The sequence below is a fragment of the Pyrus communis genome, chromosome 2, assembly GCF_963583255.1.
Source record: "Pyrus communis chromosome 2, drPyrComm1.1, whole genome shotgun sequence".
In the NCBI taxonomy this organism is placed as follows: Eukaryota; Viridiplantae; Streptophyta; class Magnoliopsida; order Rosales; family Rosaceae; genus Pyrus; species Pyrus communis.
Genome location: NC_084804.1, coordinates 7,650,521 through 7,662,469, shown reverse-complemented (window position 1 = coordinate 7,662,469; position 11,949 = coordinate 7,650,521). Strand labels below are relative to the sequence as shown.

The following is an 11,949-nucleotide window of genomic DNA, read 5'->3' as shown; positions in this document are numbered from 1 at the left end:
GTGCTGAGAGGGACGTAAAATCAGAGACGCCCAAATCTTCTTACAATACAAATGAAAAGAAGAAAATTATAGAAAAAAGTGAGGGTCTTTGAGCTCAGAGACGGTTCAACTATCATCGGAGAGAGAGACGGGTCGTCACTGTGAGTGTTCGTGCTCTTGATTGATGGATTGTAGTTTTTTCGGAGGTAATCATTGTATTTTGATTTTTTTAATTTTCGGATCGTTTTTGTGTTTGTTTATCCGATTATTGTACGGACTTCAGCTGGATCTCTCGCAAGATTTTGTCTTTTTTTGTTAATTTGGGGATTAGATGTTTAATTTTGAGCTAATTTTGTGTGAGGTTGACTGGTCGGAGTTTGTATGCTGAAATCTTGCGTTTTTGTTGCGAATTTTGATTTATTTTTTTTTAGTGTTTCTGTGTGCTCAATTAGGTTTTATTTTTATTTTTATTGGGATTAATTTGGTGGGTTTAGCCGTTTAGGATCTTGAATCTGAGTTGCATGCCGGCGCCTCAAAATCTATCTGAAGTCTCCTCTAGTCCTTTCTGGTCCAATAATTTTAATGATTTAGTCAATTTTACGAGTTATGCATTTGCTCGTGGATTGTCTAATTTTATTAAGATTGTGTTGCTGGCATTGACTGTAGCGAAAAGCTGAGCATTCTTAGCTGTGTGATTGTCAAACATCTGTATACGGTTTGCATACGATGGAAGTCGTGTTGGTCATTGATGATGCAGTCTTAAGTTGATCCAGACAATGTGAATTGTAGGATGTCTTTCGGATTCTAGTCGTGTTGATTTATTGCCTGTTTGATCACTGAGAATAAGAATAAATGATTGAGAAATTAGGAAATCCTATAAACGACTTTTTGCCACTTTTGTCTTATTTAGGGAGAAGCGTGATTCGAAGCGAATGAATGTGCTTCAAATTACAATGTATGTGAATAGCATAGCATTTCTGAAAATTACATAATTACGAGAGGTTTTTTGGGTTAAAATATTTGATTACATATTGATGCATTTGAATTCTAATTCATAATTTGCTTAAGATGCTTCAAGTTTCTGACTACTGTCTTGTTGGAGAAGGTTGTTTTCTTAGACGTTGCTCATGCTTAGAAATAATCCTTATGGTTAACTGATCTAGTGATACCTCATTTGCTCTCTCAGGTTACTAGTTAAGGATTGCTTTGTTGGAAGAATGTTTGCTGTTGGCAAAGATTGCAGTTGGCTACCCATGGGAACATGCTTACGTGCCATATTTACTGCTTGTTTGCTTGGATGTTTATCCATGTGACTTTAGACAGCATGGATAGAAATATGGGTAGAGGTGCAATGGATCAACACAAAAACTATGAGCACGTTCGCTACAATAATGTTGAAGCTAGAAACGACGGAAATGGGTCATCCAATCAAAGGTACTTCCAGGATCCATCAAGTAATGCTAGTACTAACATGAGACCTCCAGATTACAATGTTGCTGTTGGAGCCAGGCCTGTGTTGAATTACTCCATTCAGACCGGTGAGGAATTTGCTCTTGAATTCATGAGGGAAAGAGTGAACCCAAGGCAACATTTAGCTTCTGGGGATCCTAATAGTGCTCCTAACTATATGGATCTAAAGGGCTTACTGGGAATTAGCCATACAGGTTCAGAAAGTGGGTCTGATACTTCGTTACCAAACATGGTAGATAAAGGGCGTGTCCAGGAATTTGAAAGAAAGGCATCTTATGCACACGAAGATAAGAGTTACTTTGATTCAGTACGATTACCACAATCCTCATCAAGGAATGACAGCAATCGAGGACTTCATTATGCTTCTTCAGGAATGTCTGATAGCTCAGTGAGGAAAGTGAAGTTTCTCTGCAGCTTTGGTGGTAAAATTTTACCTCGTCCGAGTGATGGAAGGCTTAGATATGTTGGAGGCGAAACACGTATTATACGGTTAAACAGGGATATCTTTTGGCAGGATCTGATGCAGAAAATGTTGACAATTTATGACCAAACTCGTGCAATAAAGTATCAGCTTCCCGGTGAGGATCTTGATGCACTTGTTTCTGTTTCATGTGATGAAGATCTGCAAAACATGATGGATGAGTTCAATGGGCTACAAGATGGGGGATCACAGAAACCTAGGGTGTTCCTGTTTTCTCATGTTGATTTGGAGGATTCTCAGTATGGTGTAGAAAGCGTGGATGGTGATTCTGAGATTCAGTATGTAGTTGCTGTAAATGGTATTGACTTAGGTTCAAGAAAGAATTCTATTGCTTTGGCAAGTTCTCCAGGCAACAACTTGGAAGAGTTGCTCAGTCTAAACGTTGCAAGGGAGAGCACTCAAGCAGTGCCTGATACAGTTGGTGCTGGCACAGCGCCTTCGGCACCAAATGTGCCTATCTCAACTGACCTTTCTTCTCAATCAGGATTTCCAGGTTCTTCAAGGGCTAATGAATCCAATTCACAACCATGCCAGGGGCAGATGATGCATAGTGGAGAAGCCAGACAACATCCAGTGTCAACTTTCCACTCTGTCCCCGGGAAAGATGGTCAGACTGCTATGCCTTCATCGGTTCCATTACAATATGATTCTAGTTCTCTCACTTCACATCATGCAACACCTGGAGGAAATATTGATTCAATGCCAATACACGGCCAATCCCCTCAACAGGGGGGATTGATTGAAGAGCAGCTATATGGTGGCATGCGTGGGCAAGGTTCAGAATTGCCCATAAAGGAGACAAAATTGAAAAAAAACAGCTCAGCAAAAAAGATAAGTGAACCTGAGAAAATTCAATCTTTAGAGAAGGAAGTTTCACCAAAGGAAGCAAGAATGAAGAGAGAGAGTTCTCTCCACAAGATAAATGAAAGCGATAAACCGAGGAATTTAGAAAATGAAAACACTGTTTCTCTCCCTTCATCTGACGGTTTAGTTCCCAATCATATTTCTAGGGATCAAGTTTCAGTTGCCAATTCAGCAGCAGAGACAGGATCACCTTTGTTGGCTTCAAGAAGCAGCAAAAAGCTCCAGGAACCTCGACAAAAACCAATCGCCTCTGAAGATGTAAATGATGGGAAAAAGATCAATGAAGATGACCAATTCCACACAACCAGTGGACATTCTACTCCTGGATATGGTGGCTCTGAGGTTGATTCAATGGACTTTAGCTACCTTGAACCACCTGTGGCTCCTCAGCGTGTCTATCATTCTGAGCGGATCCCCAGGGAACAAGCAGAATTGAACCGTTTATCAAAATCTGGTGATTCTTTTGGTTCCCAGTTTATGGTAACTCAAGCACATCCTGATCACTCACAACCAATTGCGGAATCCGTGGATAAATTGCATGGTGAGAATGTCCCTTTGCAGTCTGAACAGTCTGTGCAGCCGGGCTTACCTTCAAAACTATTGCACGTTGAAGATGGACTGGCATTTGCTGAAAATATTAGTAAAATGAGTTCTGATGCTTATGATGAGGGGCTTGAGTCAAAGGTACAAAAATTGGATCAGGAAATGGGCTGGCCAAAAGATAACTACAAAGACCCAAGTAGCAATGATAAAGTAGCGGCTGCGCTGACTCAACAAACTGCTGATCGGGAAACATTTGGGAAGCTTACACATGATTCTGCTTCAGTTCAACCAGAATTTAAATGGTCTGAGATTGCTGCCAATAAGGACAATGAGAATAATGCCAAGGGTCATGGACAACCATTGACTAGGGCAGAGAACCCAGCCAAAGGTGTTGCTCATGGGGAGTCTGCTGCTGGTGCTGGCACTCCGGAGCAGGGAGACATTCTCATTGATATTAATGACCGCTTTCCGCGTGACTTCCTGTCTGATATATTTTCTAAAGCTAGAATCTCAGGGGATCTTTCTGATCTTCCTCCACTTCCTGGCGATGGAACTGGCTTGAGCTTGAACATGGAGAATCCCGAGCCTAAGCATTGGTCGTATTTCCGAAATTTGGCTCAGAATGAATTTGTAAGAAAAGATGTTTCCCTTATGGATCAGGACCATCTGGGTTTCTCATCCCCACCGACTGATATTGGATCAGGAGCTCCAGTAGATTACAGCTTTCCACCTTTGAAGTCTGATGGAGTTGTTTTTGGTCACACTGATTCCCAAATAAATTTTGATGAAGATATTCGTCAAGGTTTGCCTGCTTTAGCTGGACCAAACAAAGTGAATTTAGGTTCAGATTACAATCCTACGCCACTAAGGGGAATTGAAAGTGAGCAGCTGGATGGGGTAAATCATGGAGTAAGAGAATCAGAGTATGAGGTATTTCTTCTGTATCTTTTACTAGTAAATCACACTGTTATCAACTTATCATATTGATTGCCTCTGACCAATTTTCTATTGCTCTTTCTTGTAGGATGGTGGGCTAAATATTCAGAACACAGGTGTACCTCTTGTCGATATTCCTTTGGAAGAATTTGATATTACTACCTTGCAGGTAAGATAATTTACCTATTACAATTTCAATCTGCATTATGGAAACGTTAACTAGTGGTCTTCGTTTTAACCAATCAATAAACTATACAGATCTGTTTTTCTTTACTTTCTGTTCTTCCAACTATAAGAATTTTTAGTATCCTTGTTCAATTAAAGTCAAGGAAGTATTTGAGTAAAACTAGTAATACTTGGGTTGTATTTGGAAGTAAAATTTTGCCTTTCCACTATAGAATTCTGCCTGCACAGCCTACTTATTAGCAGTGTTGACACTCCCACCATGTTCCTTTTCTGTAGTTCTATTTTATGGAAACCACTAATCCCTCAAACATCAGAATATATAGTATTATACTTCCCTAACTACCATGGCACTGCCATTACTAACAGTTTTATTTCTTCATACCATTTGTGGCATCTTGCCACCTCTAATTTTACAACTGTTAAACCTAAATGACTGCCTAATAGAATGTATTGCATACCAGCTCTGCCTTGTTTCTATGCTACATGAATCCTGGTTGTTTTTTTTTTACTTTGATTTGTTTAGTAGAAGCTTCATTGTCATGCTAATATCACATATCCCAACTTTTGCACAGCAAAATTGATTGATGGAACATCTTGCCGTGTATTCATCATGTAGTGTCAGACACATACGTTTATCCCTTATTAATATCATCCGCACCTTGTTCAGTTGTGCAAATTGCAGATTTTTGAAGTCTGTTAATTCTCTTGTTGGCCATCTATGTATTTCATTGCAGATCATAGAGAATGAAGATCTTGAAGAGCTTAGGGAATTGGGTTCTGGCACATTTGGAACTGTTTATCATGGAAAATGGAGGGGAACAGATGTGGCCATTAAGCGGATAAAAAAGAGCTGTTTCACAGGGCGTTCATCAGAGCAAGAAAGACTGGTGAGTCAGAACAGATAGGTTTTTTGTTCAATAGTTCACTAAGCTAGAGGTCGAGTGAGTCATGTTAGGTGAATATGTTTTTCCAGTCAAACGTGAAGAATATTTCTATTATGATATTATACAATATGAAGGCTATAAACAATCCATCGATTCAAATTCAGATGGCTGTCATCCCTCCATCGTCTAGTCTGGTAGTGATTGTTATATCAGATATTTACAGTAACCTCTCGGTGCTGGCTGGTGGAGGGTAGCATTCACCTACAGCATTGTGCTCATTAACTTGTCATCATGTGACATGTCAATAACAATAACCATTGATCCTCTTCTTCTTTTTTTCTTTTCTTTCCCCCTGGTCAGACTGTTGAGTTCTGGCGTGAAGCTGAAATTCTTTCGAAGCTTCACCATCCAAATGTGGTGGCATTTTATGGCGTTGTCCAGAATGGACCAGGAGGAACACTAGCCACAGTGGCCGAGTTCATGGTGAATGGCTCTCTGAGGCATGTTTTACTTAGCAAGGAAAGGTAATACTGTTCTCTTTAGTTACGTCAATGATGTAATCCTTACCAGTGTACCAGGCACTTCAATCTTTATCTTATATTGGTTTTGTGAATTCCCAGACATCTTGATCGTCGTAAGAGGCTCATTATTGCGATGGATGCAGCATTTGGAATGGAATACCTACATTCAAAAAACATAGTGCACTTTGATTTGAAATGCGACAATTTGCTTGTAAACTTGAAAGACCCTCAACGACCCATTTGCAAGGTATTTGTATAATTCTTGTTGTCTATATAAGATTCTATAGTTGATCAGGAATTCATGATGGAATCGAGCTTATTATGTGGGTCTTTTTTATCGTCCTTTCTTCTTTGCCAAACTGTTATTATGTTCCAAAATCAAACATTGTATTTAGCAGAGAATTATATAATTTTGCAGGTAGCAGATTTTGGATTGTCAAAAATCAAAAGAAATACCTTGGTCACTGGTGGTGTTAGGGGTACCCTACCATGGATGGCTCCGGAGCTTCTTAATGGTGGCAGCAGTAAGGTTTCTGAAAAGGTAGGATGGTACAATTCATATCTAATGCTTGCTGGCAGAAAAAGACTGTTACTACCACACAGTTTCAGCTGATTTTCTTTTCCACACACGTTGATGCAACGTCATTGAACCACTTTATGCCTGTTGACAGGTTGATGTATTCTCCTTTGGTATTGTCTTATGGGAGATTCTAACTGGTGAGGAGCCTTATGCCAATATGCATTACGGAGCAATCATAGGTGTGTACACTAAGTTCTCTCTTCATGGTCTTACTGGGCTTCAGTCCGATATTCAAGCACATATAATATCTTGTTTATTAGTCCTGGTGTTTTAGCGTGTGTTCATTGCTGACGTGCTGATTTTTCATGTGTATGGAGCCGAGATTGAAAGAGAAAACCGGAAATACTGACGCTTGGTTACTTGCAGGAGGCATTGTGAATAACACATTGAGGCCACATGTGCCGCCCTTTTGTGATTCTGAATGGAAGTTGCTAATGGAGGAATGCTGGGCCGCGGATCCTGTTGCTCGCCCGTCGTTTACAGAAATAACCAAACGCTTGAGGGTGATGACTGCAGCTTGCCGGCCTACTAAACCACCGGTTCAGCCACAGAACCAGGTCCCCAAGTAGCAGAGTTCGACGATGATTCCCTTGTGCAATCTCGGCTAAAGCACGAGAGCCGATTATTATAAATTATTTATACCCCATATAGGTTGTGTGTATTATATGAATGGGGAGAAGGGCTCCCAACCAACTATTTTACAGAACGGAACGGAGTGATTGTGTTTTTGGTGCATAAAACGGGAAGAATTGGGTTTTATACGTAAATCAATTTATTTGTGTTCATAGTGAAATACAAACTTTTATTTTTCCTTTTGTTTGAAAGCTCAAAATTCAATGAAATAAACCAAAAAAAAAAGAAAAAAGAAAAAGAAAAAGAAAAAAAAAATAGTAGTGAAAGACAATTGTTTCATGTTCATTTGATCATCTACTTCAAAGGTCACTTTGGTTTTTGACTTTGGCTGCTCAAGATTGAGGAGTTCTTTCTCAAGATGCTAACGGAATTTTGTGCTCATGATTGAAACTGTTCATATTATAAATTTACTCTGTAAAGATCATTATTGCAAAAAATCAATAAAATATGAGATTGTATAGTCAAAGAACATATAAAACTATATAGACGGATTTGGTAAAAGAATTACGAATAGTATATCTATAGGGTACATTTGATTGGCAAAACAATCTTATTTTGAATTGAATTTTTGCAGATATAATTTTTGCAGAATGATTTATAATATGAATGGTTCGAATATAAACACAAAGTTTCATAAATCTCAATCTTAAAGAGTCAAGCCGTTCTCCTTACATAATGTGACAATGATACTGGTTAGAAAAAAATAAAAAGATCACATTCTAAAGTATTTTGCCCACATTTTAACATGTTAAAGTTGTGTGCTCGAGATTTTATGTTTGACTCCTCCTCTTTTAAAGACTTACGATCTTGTGTTTGAATCTTCTTTTCATGAAATTGCTTGTATATAAAACATAACGTGGTAAAGTTAATCACTTTCATGTCAATAAATACATGTGGAGTTCGGATTCTCTTCATGTTAGGATTAGGGTTTAGCTGGACATGTTAATAACTTAATTTATCATTTGGTTCAAGATTAATCCATCTCTTAAATCTTTCTTATTCGCTTTGTTGATAAGATTGAATAAATTTTCCTTGTTGAAAACTAAGAACAAAACACTTAAACATGGGAGTTAAAAAAAAAAAAAAATCGTGTAGTTTCAAATTTTTCGGTAATTGTTTGTATTTAGTTGGACGAGATATCAATTTTGACTTACCGAGTGCAATGAGTCAATGACGCTCGTTTTTCTTGAATTTGACCTCTAAATACGGCTAATCCTATTGTAATAATGTAACTTTGTTGTGTGTGCATTATCTCATTGTTGAATTGTTTGCGGATGGATTATACATGATACTCGTGGTCTAGAAACTATCCAACGAGAAATAATAATTAATTTCCTATATATGCCCTCGTATTAGTGCGTTATATACAACTATGTCATTTCCATCAACAGATAATGAAGGAGAAGCTTGCTGCAAATAATACCGTTAATTGAAGAACAACGGCCACCCACGAACTCTTGACAGCGGCAGACTCGCAGTGTCGTGTTCTCAAAATTGCCGAAAGGTAAGCTCTTTCTCTCACGGGCGCATACCTGTTTCAAAGTTTTGAATTGCGTTGTGTTTATCCGACCGTCGTCTGCTGTGCACGCAAAATGTTTGACGAAAAGCCTCAGAGAAACCATCCAACATTAATTTGATGGGTTCTGTAAATTCTACAGTCCAAAAGCAACACCATTTCATTAGGTTTGGCTTTAAGCAAGAAAAAAAAAAAAAAGTGGGATTTGGGCGGGGGTGCTGTGCTGCTGGAAATATTTTTCCTTTTTGGTTGAATACCCATGTTTTTTTTTATTGTATTTGTGTTATTGTTCACTCATTAGCAATTTTGTCTCAGCTGTTACATATTGGAATTGAAATGCCATGTTAATAATTGGGTAACTGGTTTTATTAGGAGACCGCAGACTCGTAATAATATTAGCTAGATGTTCCAGAATCCTCCAATAGCATCCTCTGCTTTGTGGGAGTCATATCCGAAAGGTGATCGAGTTCTTCTTTCATTTTCGATCTTCGATTTTTTATTTTTAGAAAGTTTACGAATAACATGTATTGGTTTTGCTTAACTTTGTAGGTGCTTGCCTCTGTACCATTGAGTTCAAGCAGCCTCAGTTATCAGCTGCAACATCGTATGGTCTTGGGTTGAAGGTTTGATTCTATCTTTTATTTTCTGTCTTGTTTGTTTGTTCGTTATTGTGGAACTGTGCTACAAGTATGCATAACATATGATTTGGAGAAATATTATGGAAAAGTCCTTACCCAGTTCCTTAACCGTTGCTGTGAGCTTTTTAGTTGAGCTTGCTATGCGTAAGCTCAATTTAGAGCCAACTAATTCCTAATCATAGCATGGAACATATGAATGCTAATGTCAATTATCAGACTTACCCAGCGTTGGTTCCGATTTGTGGATTGTCCGTCTCCTTGAAATGGTTATGGATATCTGAAGGTGTGTGATATCCACACACCCCTTTTTACTTCTCCCACACCTTTTTGGTTTTCGGCCGTCGGATCGGATGAGTTGAAGAAGATCAACGGACATAAATTAACAAGGGGTGTGTGAGAAGTAAAAATGGGTGTGTGGATAGCACACCCCCATCTGAATACTGTAAATTTTCTTGTGTTTTGAATTTTGAGTCTTGACAAGAGCTCAACTTTGTGTTTTTCAGTCATACTATTTGGTTGCCCACTACTGAGGCAGAATCATCTGTTTCCATATGAGACTGAAATTTTTTAAAGAAAAATAAATGAATGCAAAGAAAAAGGGATGAAAAAGTATTGAAAGGATTCCTCCTAAAGTTGCCGTTAACTCGATACTGATAATAGAAACTCTGTTATAACCGTTTATGTTCCCATGTATATCTTCGGGATTCTCACAACCAATCAATTAGCTTCTTACAAGTGTTCCTAGTGGTGTTACACTCTAAGACTACTGTAATTTGACAGTATGGCTGCTTTGAGAATATCGTCCTACTTAATTTGTAAATTCATATAAGCAGTCGTGTGTTTGAGTTTCATCCTGAGACCTAATGCTTAAGTTTTATTCACATTGCAGTTTGAGTATGGAAAGCTTCATAAAGGAGGAAGTATATTTGGAACCATCTTTTCTGCCAGTAGAAAGACCAGAGTAGAACCAACTTACAGGAAGAGAGAAGCATATCCCCAAAATGTGGATCTTCCACCTGTACTACCTAAGAATAAGAAGAAACCGTATCCTATTCCCTTAAATAAGATCAAGCAGGCCGCAAAGGAGGACAAAAAACTTGCAGAATTGGGTATAGAGAAGCCCCTCGAACCTCCAAAAAATGGATTACTTGCCTCTGATCTGATTCCCGTTGCTCACCATGTACTAGATTCCTGGAAAATTTTAATTAAAGGCATTGCGCAGCTGTTGCACATCATTCCGGTATACGCTTGCACGTAAGTATGCTTTATTTGTATGATGTGGCCATCCTTCAGAATTTATGATGCGGCTGTATATAGCTGTGTACTAACCTCTGAGAAACCTAGGTTTTACTTGGAACAATAAAATGCTTCAATTCTTTCTGCAGTGAATGCTCTGAGGTTCATGTGAGCCACTCTGGTCATCACATACAGGACTGTCTTGGTGCAACCAGTGCTAAACGCCGGAGCTTCCACTCCTGGATCAAGGGTTCCGTCAATGACGTACTTGTACCCATCGAGGCATATCATCTCTATGACCCTTTTGGTCGGCGCATTAAGCATGAAACTAGATTTCAATACGACAGGATTCCAGCTGTTGTAGAGCTGTGCATCCAAGCTGGTGTTGAGATCCCTGAGTACCCTTCACGTCGAAGAACCAAACCCATCCGTATGATTGGAAGGAAAGTGATCGATCGAGGTGGATTGATTGAGGAGCCTCTACCAGGGATCTCTGCAGATCCATCATCACTTATTGATCTCGATACACATGGGGCTTGTGGGCGGTTTCCACCTCCACCACCATCAGATATTCCCAAGATTGCACAGGAGACAATGGATGCATATGAAACTGTTAAGTTGGGGGTGACGAAGCTGATGGATAAATACACGGTGAAGGCATGCGGGTATTGCTCCGAGGTTCACGTGGGACCTTGGGGTCACAATGCGAAGCTTTGTGGGGAATTCAAGCACCAATGGAGGGATGGGAAGCATGGCTGGCAGGATGCTACCGTGGATGAAGTTTTCCCTCCAAATTACGTATGGCATGTCGAAGACCCCAAAGGGCCTCCGTTGAAGGGCGGTGCACTCAAGAAGTTCTACGGGAAGGCTCCGGCAGTTGTAGAGGTTTGCTTGCAGGCAGGTGCACAGATCCCTGAGAAATATAAACCCATGATGAGGCTTGACATTGTTGTCCCTGAAAGTGAGGAGGCACAATTAGTTGCCTGAATATTAGACTTTTTGTGCAGCAGAATACTGTGACGCATGTATATATGATTTTTAACCTTTTGGTTACTTTTGAGAGTTTCGAACCCTGGACCTATCCAATTTGAACCCATCACCCTATCCTTACTTTTCCGTTTTCTTATTATCAACGGAGGGGGAGTTCGAACTTGAAATCTTCTCCAACATTGATTACTAATTAGCGAGTTAAATAAACATTAGAGTGACTTTGACAATAATATTCAACTCCTATAGTCACATTACGATAGATAAACATGTGGTCCCGACTCCCTTGTGAATCAATGAAGAAACCTTGCTCGAACTTAAGACCTCTTTCGACATTTCAAGGAAATATTAATATTGTCATCAACTTGTAGTACTTTTCTACTTAATGATGATAATATTTAATATCATTAATTATCGACCTACGTCAAAGATAAAAACTATTATCCACCTATGAAAAAGATGATAAAAACTATTATCCACCTATGAAAAAGATTC

At 39.1% G+C, this 11,949-nt stretch overlaps 2 protein-coding genes across 3 annotated transcripts; both read left to right on the top strand.

Annotated features, from left to right (window-relative positions):
- On the top strand, nt 1–7,260 carry LOC137726797 (uncharacterized). Its single transcript, XM_068465757.1, has 9 exons — nt 1–185; nt 1,166–4,267; nt 4,362–4,442; nt 5,194–5,346; nt 5,704–5,867; nt 5,964–6,111; nt 6,283–6,405; nt 6,536–6,623; nt 6,811–7,260. The coding sequence occupies exons 2-9, from the start codon at nt 1,241–1,243 to the stop codon at nt 7,011–7,013; spliced, it is 3,987 nt and encodes a 1,328-aa protein (XP_068321858.1). The 5' UTR covers nt 1–185; nt 1,166–1,240; the 3' UTR covers nt 7,014–7,260.
- A 1,166-nt stretch (nt 7,261–8,426) lies between these two features.
- Nucleotides 8,427–11,660, top strand: LOC137726285 (APO protein 1, chloroplastic-like). 2 transcript variants are annotated; one of them, XM_068465189.1, is made up of 5 exons: nt 8,427–8,581; nt 8,966–9,051; nt 9,143–9,216; nt 10,121–10,485; nt 10,617–11,660. In XM_068465189.1, exons 2-5 carry the CDS (start codon nt 8,997–8,999, stop codon nt 11,452–11,454), a joined length of 1,332 nt encoding a protein of 443 aa, XP_068321290.1. In that variant the 5' UTR covers nt 8,427–8,581; nt 8,966–8,996; the 3' UTR covers nt 11,455–11,660. The 2 variants fall into 2 exon arrangements, with proteins under 2 accessions (XP_068321290.1, XP_068321291.1); XM_068465190.1 differs by having other exon boundaries at nt 8,443–8,581; nt 8,976–9,051.
- The last annotated feature ends 289 nt before the right edge of the window (nt 11,661–11,949 follow it).

Coding starts and splice junctions, on each gene's coding strand:
- LOC137726285 (XM_068465189.1), top strand. CDS start 8,997: ATGTTCCAGAATCCTCCAATAGCATCCTCTGCTTTGTGGGAGTCATAT. Junction 9,217..10,120: donor CGTATGGTCTTGGGTTGAAG/GTTTGATTCTAT, acceptor TTCACATTGCAG/TTTGAGTATGGAAAGCTTCA. Junction 10,486..10,616: donor ATTCCGGTATACGCTTGCAC/GTAAGTATGCTT, acceptor TTCTTTCTGCAG/TGAATGCTCTGAGGTTCATG.
- LOC137726797 (XM_068465757.1), top strand. CDS start 1,241: ATGCTTACGTGCCATATTTACTGCTTGTTTGCTTGGATGTTTATCCAT. Junction 5,347..5,703: donor CATCAGAGCAAGAAAGACTG/GTGAGTCAGAAC, acceptor CCCCCTGGTCAG/ACTGTTGAGTTCTGGCGTGA. Junction 6,624..6,810: donor GCATTACGGAGCAATCATAG/GTGTGTACACTA, acceptor GGTTACTTGCAG/GAGGCATTGTGAATAACACA.